The sequence below is a fragment of the Peromyscus maniculatus genome, chromosome 4, assembly GCF_049852395.1.
Source record: "Peromyscus maniculatus bairdii isolate BWxNUB_F1_BW_parent chromosome 4, HU_Pman_BW_mat_3.1, whole genome shotgun sequence".
Classification (NCBI taxonomy): domain Eukaryota; kingdom Metazoa; phylum Chordata; class Mammalia; order Rodentia; family Cricetidae; genus Peromyscus; species Peromyscus maniculatus.
The window spans coordinates 153,265,533-153,284,116 of record NC_134855.1 but is presented as its reverse complement, the minus strand read 5'-3'; the positions used below and the strand labels follow the sequence as shown (position 1 = coordinate 153,284,116).

General features: G+C 50.0%; 1 protein-coding gene and 1 long non-coding RNA gene across 2 annotated transcripts; one reads left to right on the top strand and one right to left on the bottom strand.

Moving 5' to 3' along the window:
- Positions 1–625: 625 nt before the first annotated feature.
- Pck1 (phosphoenolpyruvate carboxykinase 1) lies at positions 626–6,639 on the bottom strand. Its single transcript, XM_076571285.1, has 10 exons — positions 6,505–6,639; positions 6,066–6,327; positions 5,533–5,714; positions 4,750–4,953; positions 4,296–4,483; positions 3,564–3,726; positions 2,714–2,938; positions 2,497–2,628; positions 1,867–1,962; positions 626–1,683 (listed from the first exon to the last, which is right to left on the bottom strand). Exons 2-10 carry the CDS (start codon positions 6,287–6,289, stop codon positions 1,229–1,231), a joined length of 1,869 nt encoding a protein of 622 aa, XP_076427400.1. The 5' UTR covers positions 6,290–6,327; positions 6,505–6,639; the 3' UTR covers positions 626–1,228.
- A 355-nt stretch (positions 6,640–6,994) lies between these two features.
- Positions 6,995–9,702, top strand: LOC121828963 (uncharacterized). Its single transcript, XR_013050969.1, has 3 exons — positions 6,995–7,365; positions 8,071–8,236; positions 8,991–9,702. It is a non-coding gene; the product is annotated as an uncharacterized LOC121828963 (long non-coding RNA).
- Positions 9,703–18,584: the final 8,882 nt, after the last annotated feature.

The window sequence follows — 18,584 nt, the reverse complement described above, 5'->3', positions numbered from 1 at the left end:
TAAAGTTTATGGTTTGTTTAGACTCTTCTGGAACAACCAATAAACGAAAAGAGCAGAGAAGACCCAGGAAGCACTCAGGCTGATCTTGGGCCAGCCCCTGCCATCTCCCTTCCCAGGCAGCCTACGTATGGCACAGCCACTGTGTTGAGTACACAGGGGTGCAATGCATGCCCTTCCTTCCGTTTTCCCCACTCTCCGGGCCGTGGCGACTGAGAAAAGTGTTGCTCGTGAAAGGGCTAAGAGGCAAGGGCCTGTGCCTGTCCACAGAGCACTTATGGAGAAGGCTGAGCCTCCAAGCTCAAATTCTCACGAAGACTCACTTTAAACACTCTGGATCCAGCTGTGCACAGGTCTGTCTGTAAAGCTGCTAAAGAGCACCAACTAGTGGCACCGATGACTTCGCACATGGGAAATCAGGTGTTCGGCTTTCTTTCTTCCCCGATCCTGCTCCCAACCTTCTTCCGGTCCCCCACGCACACGCAACCCCTGATAAGTTCCCACCTTTCAAAGGTGGTGCTGAAAATCCCCCAGGGTCTCCAAGGAGCAGGATTAAACCTCAAGGTATTTAATCAGAGCACTCTCCCTTTGCTAGTTCAAGTAAAAAGAAAAAACAAAGCCAATGAAATTTACTTTTTCTATAAAAGTTTATTTTGTAATTTTTCCCCCAAGAAGTAGTCAGGATGCCTATTTCAATTATGTAAAGAAAGGTAAGGAAGGGTCGTGTATAAAAATAACTTAAACATACATACTAGCAACAAAGCAACATATCTCTAGTTACAACTGCAGATAAACTTGCCCAAGATTTTTCCAAAGGTATTAAATATTTGGTAGACAATGGGACAGACAGACAGACAGGCACGCATGCGCGCGCGCGCGCGCGCGCACACACACACACACACACACACACACACACACACACACACACACACAGCTCAAGTATGTCTTCTGTGCATTTTAGCTAACCGCTACAGCTAAAGTGAAAAACTGGATTCCTGAGTGACCGAAAGTGGAACCAAAACCTGCATCATGGTCGGTGTGAACGTCAGAGAGCGTGCTGTGATTTCCCCACCCCGTCTCATTGGTCCCTATCCTGTTCTCTGTGGTGCTCCACTACTAAACGGTGCCTTTCTGATCTACTCAGCATTGTGTTAGCTATCTCAAAGCTGGCCTCTTCCTGGCTCCCAGCACATGCTGGTAAGGGGTGACTCTAAAGACGCCCCAGTTAGGATTACATCTGGCTGATTCTCTGTCTCAGGGCTTGGAGTTCCCTCTCAATTTCATAGGGGAGGTCAGCATTGACTTGGTCTTCCAGGTATTTGCAGATCTCCTCCACCTCCTTCTCCCAGAACTCCTTGGAGATTCCTAACAGCTCCTCCATGTTGACGTCCCCCAGGCCTTTCAGGTTCAGGGCGTTTTCCTTAGGGACGTAGCCAATGGGCGTGAGCTTGGCACTGTCTTCCCCTTCAATCCTGTTGAACATCCACTCCAGCACCCGAGAGTTCTCACCAAAGCCTGGCCAGAGGAACTTGCCATCTTTGTCCTTCCGGAACCAGTTGACGTGGAAGATCTTGGGTAACTTGGCTGCTGGGCGGTGGGCCATGCTCAGCCAGTGGGCCAGGTATTTGCCGAAGTTGTAGCCAAAGAAGGGACGCATAGCAAAGGGGTCATGCATGATGACCTTGCCTGTTGCACAGAGACCACCATTTACCTCTGACCCCATCATACCAGATTCCCTCTCCCTCTCCCTCCCCCTCCCTCTCCCTCTCCCTCCCCCTCCCCCTCCCCCACCCCCTCCCTCCACGGCAGACACCGAGGAGGGAGCTTGGACTGCCTTCCCCAGGGTTTGGGGCCCAGACTTTGGCTCACCCTTGTGCTCTGCAGCAGCTGTGGCCTCTGATCTCATGGCTGCTCCTACAAACACCCCATGCTGCCAGCTGAGGGCTTCATAGACAAGGGGGACACCTTGAGCAGGGAGAAAAGGGTTATTAAAGACTTAGACATCCAAACGCTCTAGGACTGATGGTGTTATATTCATTCTTCAACCAAGCAGTATCCTTTTTCAGATGAGGAAATTTCACTTTGTAGTCCAGGGTAGCCTGGGACGTATTCTGTAGCCCAGGTTAGGCCCAAACTCATGGCAATCCTCCTGCCTCAGCCACCCAAATGCTAGGATTACAGGTGTGAGCCTCCCTGCCTGACAAGCAGCATTTTCTGTTGAGTTATTCTTACAGCTGCAGAGACAAAAAACAGGAAGCCCCTAAGCCAGGTCACACCAGAGAGGTCTCTCAGTGAAGCGGAACACTGGCCTATGCTATCTCAGATCGCAGATCCAGAAAGGCCATTGGGGAGCAGAAGGCTAGCCCTACATTTAAACTTGCTCAATTAATCTGAATATAGCGTGGCGGGGGATGGGGGAGATCTTTGGAACCAGTTCTGAAAAAGATTTCTTTGTAGCTCCATACCCCAGTTCCCCAGCCTGAACAGAAGATGCCTCACCTGCAGGTCTACGGCCACCAAAAATGATGCCCTCAATGGGCACACCTTCTGGAGACTCCCAGGCAGGGTCGATGATGGGGCACTGGCTGGCTGGGGTGCAGAATCTCGAGTTGGGATGGGCACAAGGCTCCTCTACAAGAGAGACAAATTCCTCAGCATGTGGCTCAGATAGGTGGTGCCCACAGCCCAGAGCAGGTGGCCTCCGGAGGGGACTCACCATCCTGTGGTCTCCACTCCTTGTTCTTCCAGGAGGTGATGGTGACACCGGGGGCCAGCGGTTCATCAATGCCTTCCCAGTAAACACCCCCATCGCTGGTCTCGGCCACGTTGGTGAAGATGGTATTCCTCTGGATGGTCTTGATGGCATTGGGGTTTGTCTTCACTGAGGTTCCAGGAGCAACTCCAAAGAAACCGTTTTCTGGGTTGATAGCCCTTAAGTTGCCTGGCAAGTTGCAAACCAGAGAAGGAGGTGTGAATTGGAGCCAAGCATGGCAGAGTTCTTAATGCCTTACCACGCTGTCTCACGTGCTAAACCTCACGTCTTTCTCCTCCCTTCCTTAAACTACACAGCCATCCACTCCGGTCTCCACACTCTGGTCAGCTCAGACTCCTGCAGCTTCCCCTCCTCCCTGCTCCTGCACACAGCCTCTTTTTCATTTTATTATTTATTTTGCGTGTGCACGGGGGTGGGTTGTGAGTGCTCCAGGGCACATGTATGAAGGTCAGAGGACAACTTGCAGGAGTCAGTTCTCTCCTTCCACCGTGTGGGTCCTGGAAATCAAACTCGGGCCTTCAGGCTTGGCGGCAAGTGCCTTTATCCCTAGAGTCATACCACCAGCTCCGCAATACCCTCCAAACATGCATGTGCATGAGCAAGCCGCTTCTCTTGGCCCTCTCTATCCAGATGTTCCTCACAAGGTGCCTGCAGAATAACACTGCTGAGGCCTTGCTGACTCTAAACCCAAACACTCGATGCCCAGTGCCAGCCACCTGGGAGAAGGTGGCATATTTGAGGCCAGCCACTCCCCAAGGGTTGTAACTGTCATCAGGCAGACCTGAAGACTCACCTTGGCCATCAAACTTCATCCAGGCAATGTCGTCACCCACACACTCGACTTTCCACCCGGGGAGGGTGGGGTTCATCATGGCCAAGTTGGTCTTCCCACAGGCGCTAGGGAAGGCTGCTGCCAGATATTTCTTCTTGCCTTCAGGGTTGGTTATGCCCAGGATCTGCAGGGATAGGGATCTGCATTATAATCTCTAATCCTTGACACACAGGCATGAAACTGTCACAGAAAAACCCATCACTCTGTATCATTCATATAGTAAAAGAGAGAGACAAGGGATGTGTATTTTCAACAAAAACATGGGCCTGTCTTTCAAACTAAGAGGGTGGGGGAGGGGACCAGAGAATTGAAAGGAAGAGGGATGGGAAGAGAAGAGACAAGAGGGGGAAGATTGAAATAACATTGTTACTGTTTAAGAAATGAAGACCCCTGGTCCCTCCTGCCCCAGAGGTCTGGGAATGTTCCTAGAATCCCCCCAAAGGTAGATCCTCAGATCCTTCCCTCAGGTATCAGGATAAACTGATGAGCTACAGCAGACTAAAACCCCCAAGATCACTGTTCCAGCGTGTCTGAGCTGCTTCCAAGAGATGAGCACTGCGGTAGTTAGAGTCAATTTGGTATTCCCTGACTCTGCCCTCAAGTCCTTAGGGGCTGGAGAATCTCGCTCGGCATGGCTCTCCTCTGCCACTCCAGGTCCTCCAAATTTCTGCCCAGGGTCTCCTGACCACTTACCAGCATGTGCTCTGCCAACCATCCTTCCTCCTTGGCCAGCCGGCTGGCAATCCGCAGGGCAAAGCATTTCTTCCCCAGTAGAGAGTTCCCACCATAGCCACTTCCGAAGGAGATGATCTCTCTTCGGTCCGGAAGGTGTGCGATCAGTGTCAGCTCAGGGTTACAGGCCCAGTTGTTGACCAAAGGCTCTGGAAAAAAGCACTATGTGAGTGTGTGATGCGCGTTCCTGCCCAGGTCTCCACGCTGGCCTTGAAGCTCCAGAATGGCCTGGAACGCCTGATCCTCCTGACCCCAACTCCTGGGATGGCTGGCATGTTCAGCCTGTCTCGCCATGTTCAGTTTATTTGGGGCCTAGGATCGAACTCAGGCTTCATGCAAGCTAGGCAAGCTCTCTACCTGCTGAATCCCAACCCCAACTCTCCATTTACTTTTGATTTGGAAAGAATGAACTTACTTTTCAAGGGAAGCGGGCACCCCACGGAGTGGAGGCACTTGATAAACTCCCCATTGCCCAGGGCCTCCAGCACGGATGTCCCCATCCTTGTCATGATCCGCATACTGGCCACCACGTAGGGCGAGTCCGTCAGCTCAATGCCCGTTTTGGCCAGAGGTGAGCCCAGTGGCCCCATGCTGAACGGGATGACGTACATGGTGCGACCTACAGAGGTGGGTGGGTGGGAGAGAAGGTACAGAGGCTCACAAAGTGCCTGCACATCAACTCCCTAGCAGTCCCCACTGCTGTGTCTCCCACATCACATCTTGTTGGTCCCCAGACCCTGGTTTGCTGAAATCCAAGTTTTCATAACCCTTCCATCCAGTTGCACCGAAGCCACTTTAAATCCACATGAATGGAAGGCGTTTTATTTATTTATTATTTTCCGTTTTGTCTATTTGAGATTACTTACTGAACCCAAGGCCTTAGTATTCTAGGCAAGCACTCTACCACCCAGCCACACCAGCAGCCCCTTTTCAGTTTTTATTTTGAGACAAAGTGTAATTCACCCAGGCTGTCCTTAAACTTTGAATGCTCCTGCCTCAGCTTCTCAGTGTCTGGGATGACAGGCCTAGACCACCAAGATTCGCAGAGAACGCTTTAATACTCCTGTACCGCTATCCATCAAACAGAACTGGGCAGGCCATTTTCACATATGGCCCCCCTATGCAGCTCAGGCCACCATTAGGAGCATGAGCCGTGTACATAGACCCCTATCAGGCTGGCGGTTTTGGTTCCACTCACCTTTCATGCACCCTGGGAACCTGGCATTGAATGCCTTCTCAAAGTCCTCTTCTGACATCCAGCGGCCCAGCTGGCTCTCGCCAGTTTTGGGGATGGGCACTGTGTCTCTCCGCTCTTGGGTGATGATGACCGTCTTGCTTTCAATCCTGGCCACGTCCCTGGGGTCAGTCAGAGCCAGCCAACTAAAAAAGCCACAGGAATTCCTTCAGCAAAGCATTCTTAGGGATGTATGCCTCTCACCGATGCCACTTTTCCAAGTCTAGCAGGATGCCAGGACATTGACCATGTTCCTTAAATATGGAAGTCAAGTCAACAGGGACTTGACTACGTGGACATTTGTTAGACCATGAGCTGGCCCTGGAGAAAGAGACTGCCTTCCATGATCATCTAGAATCTAGTGGCTGGCTCTGCTAACCTCACAAGGTGTCTGGATTCTGACCATTCTATTAAGTTTCTCGGGTGTTCGCTACAGACTCCAAGAAGGTGGAACTGGGGAGCCCATGGGCCAGAGAGCATGGGCTGAGAGGACTCACCAGTTGTCATATTTCTTCAGCTTGCGGATGACACCTTCCTCCTGCATGTGGTCCAACAACCGTCCATACTCCTCCTCAGAACCGTCACAGATGTGGATATGCTCGGGCTGGCACAGCTGGGCATTGCCTTCCACAAACTCCCTCACTGCCTTGGGCAGGCTGTCGAGGCTGCCTTGGATGACCTTGGCAGAGAAGTCCAGCCCATTATGCAGTTGAGGAGGCATATTTGCGAGTGTGTGAGAGGCGGGGATTCTGGTGTCACCTAAAACAGAAAAAGAGGCTCCTGAACACCGACTCCCATGGGCTCCCTCCAGTTAGTTCCTCTGTAGACTTTGCATGGGTTGGCACGTGGCCGGGGAGCTGTGGCTGTCAAGGTAAAGAATGTGAGTCGTCCCATTGCCGATGATTTCAGAAAGGTGAATGAAATGACTCTACTTACCTTTCCTTCTTTTGGAAGGTCTGGATCAGAGATGGGAGGATGCCTTGCCGGATTTTCCCTGTTGACCGAGGGCGTATCCCAGAGGGAAGGCCGACTGTGCCTGGGAGCCAGCCTTCCTCGCTTTAAATACTATACAGAAAGGCCAGCCCTGCCCCTCAGCTGTACCCGGAGGCTCGCCTCTGACGTAAGGGGCAGGCCTCTGGCTCATAGCCATGGTCAGCAAGGTTTGGAACTGACTTAACACAATAATCCCCAGGAAGATAATGATTGAACTTGGAGTTGTTAATGAGTGTCGGGAGGCCTCAGGCCCCTCTGTCCACCATAGTGAATCCTTACACAACATTTGATTGACTAAACTTTGACCCTGCCTGTTGCTGATGCAAACTCTAGGCCTTTTTCTTGATTGGCAGGTAGGGGTCAAGGACAGGGCTAGCCGGGGCACCTCTTGGACTTCATGTGTTGTTGGCAGCACATTTTGTGTGCCGGTGGCTGCTGGTTGTCAAAACACTGCGGCTGTGAGGTGTCACTCCCAGGTCGAAGGTCATGAGAAGAAAACTCGAGCTCCAGACACTGGCCTTCTAGACAAATGTCCCGTAACAGCTGAGCTAGCCGGGGTGCGTCACCTCACTAGGTGTCTGGTGGGTTACCTGGCCACTCCAGAGGGTGTGGGTTGCTGCAAGCTTCGTTCTGAGGGGACAATGGCACAGCTAATGCAGACACACAGAGCTCTTCTCTCTGTTTTCTGTCAGCTCATTCATTACTGCTGCCTGAAATGGAACTATGACAACCCGGGTACAGACTAGGAAACTGAGGCCGAAAGATCAATTAGCAGGTCCAAGCTGGCTGATAAGAGCGAGAAGGGTAAGCATACAGTCAGTCTGTTCCAGAGTACCGTGGAATCCCTTGTAAAATACCACTGTCTTTTCTAGACCCTTCAGGAAGTTCTAGGTTAGACACAATCCCCCTGGCGCTGCCTGGATACTTCTTGCAAGTCTGGGAATCTAGGGGAAAGAAGAGGGGGTGGGGAGCTTGGCAGTTCTGCTGGGTCACACTTGAGCAGCAAGACCTTTGTTACACTTGTAAAGAATCTTCTCGGCAAGCCGCAGACCTTCATTCCAATTGAACGAGCCTCGAGCCTGCTCGCTGGAGTTTAGAGAGAAGTGAGTGAGAAGTCAGTGAAAGCGGGCTGATGGCCAGGCCCAGCTCTCCACAGCTGGCCTCAGAGGAGATGGCAGGGGGTTGGCCCACTTCCCTGTGGGCAGGGGGACGATCTGACAGGCAACTCTGTGACTCCACTTTAGATTTGAGGCATGATGAAGAGCCATCCTTCAGAGTGCTTTTGGGCTTGGCTCATTCTGCAAGGCCGTGTGAGGCTTGTGCAAGGCTGTTACCTCCTGCACCCCAATTGTCACCTCTCCGGGGTTCACCCAGTGGGCTTTTAGTGCTTCCTGTCCTGGTCACTGAGACTGCTCATGAGGGGAGGCCTCACCCTCTGCAAACTGTGTTGTATCTAAATGCAGCCAGCATGTCTTGCTCAGTAGCCGATGGGTCCTTTCTCCACACCAGGCACGGGCTACACCAGACTTTCCAGTGCACACTTCCTCTGATATTCCTGGCCACGCCCCACTCTGCTGCTAAAACTGCCATGGGTTTGAGTCCCTGGAAGGTTAAGTTGAAAACAAAAACCGAGAGACCAGACCTGGAGTTTTAAAGCATCCTACACACATCCAAGGTATCTCTGCTGTGAGTCTTCTGGGAGGAACATAGCTAGTCCAATAATGATAGAGGAGCAGAGGTCCTCATGTCCTTCCAACCAGTCAGTACCCCCGACATGCACTATGTAGGGGTACAGTGGTACCCATACTATATATACCTCGTCAAAATGTCACCCTGGGACCCCATATTTCCGTGTCTTTGGTGATTTCTGGTCCACAAGAGGCTTCACTGGCAGCCCTCCTGCCCCCTCCCCAGGGAGGGGTTGTGAATCAGCTCATCTTCCTACCGCTTCATCTTGAATAAGCCTCAAAGGAAATCTTAGGTGCAGATTGCCAGCTTCTGGGGGGGGGGCGTCCAGGAGAGTCCTCAGCCTGTCCTGTGTGGATGCTCAGTGTTCCTACAGGACAAGTGGGGGCCAGGAACTCCCCCTGGGTGGGAGTTCCCATGTGGTTTCTCACACAAACAATGGGGAGACCCCCAGACCCCCAGACTGAGGTCCACGTTTCCTTAGGTCAAGCCAGCTTTCTGTCAAGTGTGCAAACTGTTGTTTCCAATGTAAAGCTGCCTCAGAGAGAAGAGAGGAAGTCCAGGCACCCAGAAACAGAATTATTTTTTATTTTGAATTGAATAATTGAATAATTATTATAATTATTCAAAATTATGTATTAGTCAGGGTTCTCTAGAGTAACAGAACTTATAGAATATATATTCTATATATGTATGTATATATATACATACATACATATGCATGGGATTTATTGGAATTGCAGCTAGTCCAACAATGGCCAGCTGTGAATGGAAAGTCCAAGAATCCAGTAGTTGCTCAGTCCCTGAAGCAGGATGTCTCAGCTGGTCGTCTGTACACCAAGGAACCCCTAAGAAGTAGAATGGGAGTGCGACAAGGTGAGGGCAAGCAGGCGGACAACCAAAGCTTCCCTCTTCCCTCGTCCTTATTCAGGCTTCTAGAAGAAGTGGCTCGGATTAAAGGTGTGTCTTGCCACCTTAAGATCTGGATTAAAGGTGTGTGTCTTCACGGGCGGTGGTGGCTCACGAGTTTAACCCCAGCACTCGGGAGGCAGAGGCAGGAGGATCTCTGTGAGTTTGAGGCTAGTCTGGTCTACAGAGTGAGTTCCAAGACAGCCAAGGCTACACAGAGAAACCCTGTCTTGAAAACCAAAAACCAAAGAGAGAGAAGCCCTGCCAGCTATGGTATAATCTAGTACCCAGGAGGCAGAGGCAGGAGGATAGTGAGTTTGACCAAAACAGTGGTCCTGTGGAAAGAGGCTGCATACACTTGGCCCGTCTCCATGTCCTCAGCTCACATCCTCTGGGGGCATCAATGGCTGTATTTGCATCCAGACTAGGATCAATAGTGATGACACAGAAGGTGGCTATGGGTTCTGAGGTCACAGTCCCTTCCCAGATGTGGTTATACATGTCACCAGAGGCCACGGGATAGGCAGATATGGTTGACCCATGCATTTAAGGGTCTGGCCCTCCTGATGTCCCTGGCCTTCTGGGCAGGTAGAAGGGAAGCATTTTCCTGAAGTGCTGTGCAATGCAACAGCCTGATCGTTTCTCCACATAGGCTGTCTCCAGGACTCTGGAAGTGGGCTGCAGAAAGCCCACACAGAATGGAGCAGTCAGGAAGCAGGGTGAAGACCATGGTTGTGGCTCTGTTGGTAGAGTGCTTGCCTAGAATGCACGAAGCCCTGAGTTCAACCCCTAGCACCCCATAAATTAGACATGGTGGTACACACCTGTGATCCCAGCATTTGGGAGGTGGATACAGGAGGATTAGGCATTCAAGGTCATCCTTGGCTACATAATAAGTTTGAGATCAGACAGAGGGACACAAGACCCTGCCTCCAAAAGAAGGCAATCTAACCCTGGTCAGGTCCCACCAAAACACAACAGCTGTGATAAGATAGATGGGTGGTGGCCATGGGCATTGGCTATGTTCCAGGTAAATCAGCAAGAGAAACACCATGGACTTCATGGGGTCTCCTGGTGGAAAAATCTGATGAGTGATGAATGATTGGGACATGCCTAGCTGAGCTTTGGTTGCCTGGAGGCTAATGAAGGAGCCTCTACCCCACAGACGAGTCTAGGTGTTTGGAAACAAGAGGAGCTAGGGCTGTGGATTTGAGATGGTGTCCTCAGGACTGGGGGATTCCACCACGCCTCCTCCAGAGTAGAGTGAAGACCCAGAGAGATGTACTTAGAGTCTCCTTCCTCTACAGAACCTGACTCTCCCAGGGTAACCCTCAGGCTTTTGTTGTAGATCTTAGTGTGTGAAGGAATTTCACATCCAGGAAATCTACTCATCACCAGGGTTCAAGCCCTGTCTCTGTCTCCCCAAGCTGTACCTCTCACTCTCAGACCACAGCCTCCCAGGTCACCTTAGCCATGGATGGAGGGATTGCTCCCTACAGAGACAGCAGGGGCAGGCAACAGCCAAGAGGTCACTCTGTACAGGGATCTGAGCTCGTAAGGACTCCTACTGGCAAAGCTAAGGGTGGTTGTGTTTTTCTAGAAGGAAGCGAGAAACTGTGTGGATCCCACACACTAGAGCCAAAGGCATTTTCACAATTCACACTTAGGTCTCTACTGCCTATGGCTACTGCAGGGGCACCTGGCTGGCCTTCCCGTGCAAGTTCCCGACAGCAGGAAAACACTGCAGCCTGGAATCGTCACCAGAGCCATTCAGGTCATCCACCCCAACTATGTTTGCCAGGGACAAATATTTAGATGTTCTCTCTGCAGCCTGGGGAGGGGGGGTGCGTTTGTCGTTGAATGAATGGTGAATTGAAAGATCTCTAACACATCTCCTCGGCCCCCTCAAGCTGTTTTGAATTTCACCTCAAAAAAAAAAAAAAAAAGGCCAGCACTTGGGAGGCAGAGGCAGGTGGATCTCTGTGAGTTTGAGGCCAGCCTGGGCTACAGCGTGAGTTCCAGGACAGCCAGGACTGTTAAAGAAGCCTGGTCTCAAAAAATTAAAAAAATAAAATAAAAATCAAAGACCTTGTGGTTCAGCCAGCCCCTCACCCCTGCCCCCTCTTAGTAGATGTTGGAAAAAGTTGGGGGCAGCATGAGGAGAAGGATCCAAAGCCTATTTGGGGGTGCAGAAGGGTCTCCAATGTCTGTCCTTCAGTGCACCTCCACATGTCGGCCTGGGACATCTTGAGACTGTGGCCTTCAGCTGAAAGGCCCTGACCTTAAAAGGCTCTATTGTGCCACAGTTTCCCCAAGAGTGTCCTGGCTCATTTTTCTGTCTTCTTCTTTTCTTAAATGTGCCTGTGACTGTGTCTGTGACTGTGACTGTGTCTGTGTCTGTGTCTGTGACTGTGTCTGTGACTGTGACTGTGTCTGTGACTGTGACTGTGCCTGTGACTGACTGTGCCTGTGTCTGTGTCTGTGACTGTGACTGTGCCTGTGTCTGTGTCTGTGACTGTGTCTGTGACTGTGACTGTGTCTGTGACTGTGACTGTGTCTGTGACTGTGACTGTGTCTGTGACTGTGTCTGTGACTGTGACTGTGACTGTGTCTGTGACTGTGTCTGTGACTGTGACTGTGACTGTGTCTGTGACTGTGACTGTGCCTGTGACTGTGCCTGTGTCTGTGACTGTGACTGTGACTGTGCCTGTGACTGACTGTGCCTGTGACTGTGTCTGTGACTGTGTCTGTGTCTGTGTCTGTGTCTGTGACTGTGTCTGTGACTGACTGTGCCTGTGTCTGTGACTGTGTCTGTGACTGTGACTGTGACTGTGTCTGTGTCTGTGTCTGTGACTGTGTCTGTGTCTGTGACTGTGACTGTGACTGTGCCTGTGTCTGTGTCTGTGACTGTGACTGTGACTGACTGTGCCTGTGTCTGTGACTGTGACTGTGCCTGTGACTGTGCCTGTGTCTGTGTCTGTGACTGTGAATGTGAATGTGTCTGTGACTGACTGTGCCTGTGTCTGTGACTGTGACTGTGTCTGTGACTGTGTCTGTGTCTGTGTCTGTGTCTGTGTCTGTGACTGTGTCTGTGACTGTGCCTGTGGAGGTCAGGGGACAACTCACAGGAGTCCACTCTTTCTCCACCCTGTGGGGCCTGGGGACTAAACTTAGGCAGTCAGCCTGGGCCACAGATGTTTGTTCTTCTAAGCCTCAGCAGCTCTGCTTGCACTGTATTCTAGAACACAGAAAAAAGGAATCTACGATTAAGGCTCCTCACTTGGGGCTCAGGAATAAGGTATGCTTTTGCAGCAAAGGTGGACCCAGAAGATGCATTAGAGATGTGCAAATACCCAGCTGTTAGAGCCTTCTGGGATGAGATCTCTCCATTGCAGCCATTGTTGACCCATGGAAAAGGGGACTCCCAAAACCTTACTTTTTGATTCTGTGGTGCTGAGGAGTCAAACCCATGACTCCTTACATGCCAGAGAAGCACAGACCTCCTGACCCCTACCTCCAGTTCTTAATGATTTCTTCTTTTAGAGCTTGTCTGGAACCCACAGTCTGCCTGCCTCTGACTCCTGAATGCCGGGATTACAGGTGTGTGCTCCACATCTGGCCTTGTGAATTTCCTTGTGATTTCTCCATCAGGTTGAATGACAGGGTAAATGGCAGAGTAGATGGCAGCACCCTGCTATGTCAGCTGGTGATGCTCTGGAACTCAACGTCACATGTCACCCCAGCCCATGAACAGCCTGGTCCTCCAGAGCTCAGTGTCATCTCTGTATGGGGCTGACAGTTAGCTAACGTGGCCATTTGGGTTCACAGGGCTTTTTTTCAACAAGGACAAGCAGGCAGGCAAAGGGTTTCATTTTGAGATCACCACACTCCTTGCCTTGAACCCTTGACCCTGGCCTTTCTGCTTGCAGCTAAAGCAGCCCAGTGAGGATGAGGTCTACACAGTCTGCAGGGACCAGGACCACCCAGAGACCTAGGGCAATCTCCCCCAGATCCTTAGCCCCCTCAGAAGCCTGCCCATGACCCATTCTACCTAACAGTACCATGCAGTACTTCGAGTAGCTGTAAACTCCAAGGTCATTGTCATTTGTAAAGGCCTGCCCCTTTGTCACAGAATACTGTCCCAACTTCTAATGCCCAACTTCTCTCTCACCTGCTTAGGACAGTGGGCCACCATGTTTACTCTTCTTGTTGTTGGAGGCTTGGGAGAGCTAAGTCTTTCTGTCCCTCTCCTCCTTTTTAAGAAATAAGATTTCATTTTACAGGCCAGGCTAACCTGTAACCCCAGACTTACAGCTATCCTGTCTCAGTTTCCCAAATAGTGGGACTCTTGGTATGAGCCACCACACCCAGCTAGGGGAATGTCTTTCACTTGGTGCACCCGGAGCCACTGAAGGACCCTTCCTGTCTGTCATCAGGCACGCAGCTTCGATAACCAGAAAACTGAAAAAGAGCAAAACGAAAAGTTCAAGTCAGTGCTAATTAGCTCAGCCTCGCCTTGTTCTCACCTTCTGCTTGCCTGTTCCACACAAAGGGAAGTAGGCTTTTACCTAAAAGTTCCCCGCTCTCAATTATTCTGAGCCTTGTTTTCCACGTGGCTTCCCCTGCAGGCTCTGCATAAACCTCATGTTGCTTGGAATGCTTCTAGCTGCACACAGTCAGGACTGGCACAAGAGCCGTGAGATACAGCCCAAAGGGTCTTTTAAGAGGCTGGACATCTAGCTGAGACTGTGGATGGTCTCAGCAGACAGAGAGTGGCCCCTTTTGACTCTGTCCTGTAACCATCCCCTTCAGGCAGCTCTCCTGGTCCTGGGGCTTGTGATGGAAGTCTCCCTTGGCTTCACAGGTATGAAGTAAGTGAGTCCAGTTTCTGAAAGTTGACATTAAAGTTGAGAATCAGTTGTCGCTGAGAACCGTAGCAAACACACTCCCCAGAAGCCACCGCAGTGTCAGGCAGACATGGGCAAGAAGAACTAATTGCATAGCTACTACATTTAAAAAAAAAAATCCAACGCCTTTATTCTGCAGCTAGAAAATGGATCTACTTTGGGGTGCAGTTGGCTCTGTTGGAGGATGATAATTGCTTAGGAACTGAATGCACCCCTTCCCCGAACTCCCTCGTAACCAGGCACTGTTCCCCGCTTGCCTGGGACCTGCTGCTCAGAACAAAAATATCTTTTCTGATCCATGCTGGAGAGAATGTCTAAATCTCAATAAATCGAATGCACTCTGTCAGCTGCTCTACTGACAGGACAGAATTTGCACAGTCTAGGCTGAGGACACACGGCCCGGGCTAGGGATCTGGCCACCAAGACTGGGCAAATGCTGGTTCTTGAGCTTAGAAGACAGAAATGTTTCCCAGTTGGATACAGAGAAAATCAGGCACCCAGGGACTGCCGTGTTCACAGCTGAGGACGGAAGCAGACTGTTCACACGGACAAACGCACTCCCTATTAGTCTGGAAAACAGCCAGAGTCTATGAGGAAACACCACCAGTGCCCATTCCCCAAAGTTCTCAGCAGGCAGGCACACAAGATCTATGGCAAAAGAACAGAGAAACTTGCATTTTGTGTGAAAAGCAGAAAAGCAGCTGCAGCCTGCAGTCCAGACAGGGTGTCTGGCTTCTCAGATATCCCGTGTCTCCAACAGCAAGGAGGACTCGGGGCTCAGGGTCCCTGCTTGGTGTCACCCATGCCTAATCTGTAACGCTTTGCTCCTCCTCCTTAAGGTCACATCTGTCCTATCATTTTCTACAGAAAACACACTTGGTCCAAAGAAGCCGTGGGGCAAGAGGCCACTTTCTGAACCCGTTGTCCTGTCCAGCACTCACAAAGCCAGGGTGTGGGGCCAGAGCCTCGCATCTGCTCTGGAAGCCCCCACCCCCAGCTCACAGGGACTCTGAAACTTCTTTTTAGATATGGAATGAAGGGGTCAGGGAGATGGCTCAGTGGTTAAAGTGCTTGTCACACAGACCTGAGGACCTGATTTCAATCCCTAGCCCCCAAGCAGAAGCCGGGCACAACAGTATACACCGATAATCTTAACACAGGAGAAAGGGAGAAGGGGACCCTTGGGGCTGGGTGGCCAGCCAGTCTAGCCCAGTTCATAAACTCCAGGATCATCTAAGGGACTCTGTCTCCATAACTAAGGTGGAAAGCAATAGAGGAACATACCAATGCTGACTTCCAGCCTCCACACATACATGTACACACACATGTGCATACACATGCACAATTACATATAAACATGTACACTCAAACAGACACACAACCAGCCACAAAGCAAGGGAAACTGGATTTACTCCTCAGTGGCAAATGGAAAGTTGAGGTGTTTGGATCAAAACATTTTTGTAAACATATGCTTTTAAAAGATGGATCCATCAAGTTGTGTGGCCATTTTGGCACATATGCTGATGTGAGAAGCAAGCTTTGAGAAATAGTCTTCACACTTTCATCAGTTGCTTTGGTGGAGAGTCGTTCATTTGTTTGCTTGCTTTTGTCTTGTGTTTGCTTGGTCTGGTCTGATCTGGTTTGGTCCTAGGCACAGTCTCACTGTGTAGCTCTGGCTAGCTTGGAACTCAATTTGTAGACCAGGCTGACCTCAAACTCACAGAGTCCTGACTGCTTCTGCCTCCCTAGTGCTGGAATTAAAGGCATACACCACCATACCCAGCCTTAAAAAATATCTTTATTTTAATGTTCAACTTACTGTGTTTCTTGGGTCCATTTAGGAGCTCATATTCCTGACATTGATTTTTTTTCTAAGTTTTTTTTAGGTTTTGATTGACACATAATAACCCCATATACTTAGAGCTGCTCCCCCACACATACATACTTGGGGTGAAAGTCTTGGGCGTCCTTGTGTGAGGTCCTCACAGCCCCCACTTAGAAAGAGAGAGAAAGAGAGAGAGCAGGTGCAGCAGCTCCTTCACGGGAGACCATGCCTCAAGTACCACCTGTGAATTATTAATGATAAATTCTTCATGGGGGAAAAACTTTTTGGACTTTTCTTTTGATGTGCTTTTAACAATTGGGAGCCATCTTCATCTGGCAGCTTTTCGGAGCTGTCACATTATTTAAATGAGCGCCTAGCTGACATTTGCAGATGAATGTGCTCAGTAGAAACTAAAAAGCTGTGTTCTGAGCGCAGCTTTGATGGGCGCCGTTCGGGCTTTAAAAATAAAGGTTTTGAGCACTTTAATTTGGGAGTAACTTACCACGGCTGAGTACAGAGACAGAGAACGCTCCCAACTACTGAGAAAAAGAACAGAGGAAAAAGTTTTGTGCTTCACGACAAACAGACAAATGTTCCACAAGTGACATTTGCAGGGAACGGGTGGTGGGGACGCTGTGCTCAAAATACACTTAGAGTCGCTTCAATCCCCATTGTTCGTTATGTATCTAATTATTCTGGCTATGGGCTTGTCAAAGAAAGTTTTACGTGACACGTGTTGTTCCTTAAGGGGAAAAAAAGTAAGTTGGAGATGAAATCTGACTTTGGGCAAGGAGTTGAGGCTACCAGGGCATGAACGTGGGGACCACAGTGACATGGTGTAGACACAAGCTGGTCACAGATGTTGGCATCAGTCCATCCCACATCCTACAGAATCTTGGCCACGTATGGACTCATTCTGAGTACAGAGCATGTAGCCAGGCACTGGGATACAGGCTCCTCAGGTTGAGATAACCATCAGGATGCAAGCTCAGAGACTAGTCCAGTGGACCCCGGCTGTCAATCTTAGCACAGTTTGGAGTCACAGTCCCCCCTTAGCTGATGGTGGCCATCCCATGGGAGATACAGAGAGCACAGAACTTCAAAATCAAGTTCCACTTTACAAGTGGACCACGTCCTTGAGCAATCTTGTGCCCGCTCAGGCCCTTTGCACTGCCCTGCCTTCTGCCTGGCATGCCCTTCCTGGTTTCTGCTGGTGGAGCACCTCCATTTCGGCCTTCCCCAGCCCTCACTGTTTTCTTGCCCATTCGTTTTGGCTTCTTTTTTATAGCTTTATTTTTTAAAGGTTTTATCTTTATTTTTATTTATGTGCCTATGTGTGTGTGAAAGTGGGTTTGTGCACATGAATGCAATTGCCTTCAGAGGAACTAGAGTTACAGGCGGCTGTGAGCTTTTGTGAGCGCTGAGAACCCAACTCGGGTCTCTGCGTTAGCAGCATTGCGTGAACTGCTGTACCATCTCTCTCTCTCTCTCTCTCTCTCTCTCTCTCTCTCTCTCTCTCTCTCTCTCTCTCTCTCTGTGTGTGTGTGTGTGTGTGTGTGTGTGTGTGTGTGTAGGTCAGAGGACAACTTGAGGGAGTCAGTTCAGTATCAACCTCAGCTGGTCAGGCTTGGTGGCAAGTGCCTTTATCCGCTAAGCCGACCTGCACCCCTGACATCAGCTTCTTCCCCACTTGCCTGGGTGAACAACAGCACTAGTGTATGACAGCTAGCTGCACCCCCTTGCCCCCCACCCGGCCTCGCCCCCACCACCTGCCTGTGATTCTGGGGTTGCTATGGAAACAATGGAGCTGCTGTGGGCCATTAGAGGGCAAGGGACAAGGATGTTCTGACCCCCCACAGAGAGTGGACTGCCACAGAATGGCTGTCCCCAGTACTAGAGAGGCCCCTGAAATTTCTACATCTTTCAACCTTTTGCGGGATGCTGGGAGTGTTGCCTACAAGATCGGTATCCTCTGTCTGTTTGGCAACCGGAAGGATCACAAGGGCCTCACCACCCCCCCAACACACACACACACACACCCCGCCACTGGTTGCCTCCAGCATCTGCACATGAGGTTGGCATGCAGTTCATCTTACAATTCATTTGTGTGTTTGAGATTAAGTAATAATTTCCTGCTTGTCCCCGCTCACTGGCCAACCAAGCCAGAAGACCCTAGGAGTCAGGCAGGAGTGTGCTGGGGTAGGGGCTGCTTAAGTTCTTCTTTCATAAAAGATAATCAGTCACCATTCAGCAGGTGCCGGCTGAGTGCCTTCTGTGGTCATTATTAATTAATTTATTCATTTATTCATTAAACATTTCAGGGTAATTTACCATCTGAAAAGAGAGGTGAGAGCGGGAACATGGGCTGTGGCAGAACTCTACAATAGGAGCCTGAATGAGCCACTTTAGAAAAAGTTTTTCAATATTAAAAGTACCAAAATGAAGAAAGAAAAAAAAGAAAACCGCCACAATTGTGATGGTAAATTGCAATATGCTAATATGTAAGAAAGGCAATTATACATTCATCACTTGCTATGAAGTGGTTATTACAATAGTGTGGTATTATAAAATTGATATGGTTATTACAAAATAATAGGGAATTTATCTTACCTTTTTGCATTAAGAGATAATAAAATTACTCTCTGAAAACAAATTATACCTTCTTTTGTTTTCGTGAAACATTAGCTCAGCCTGGA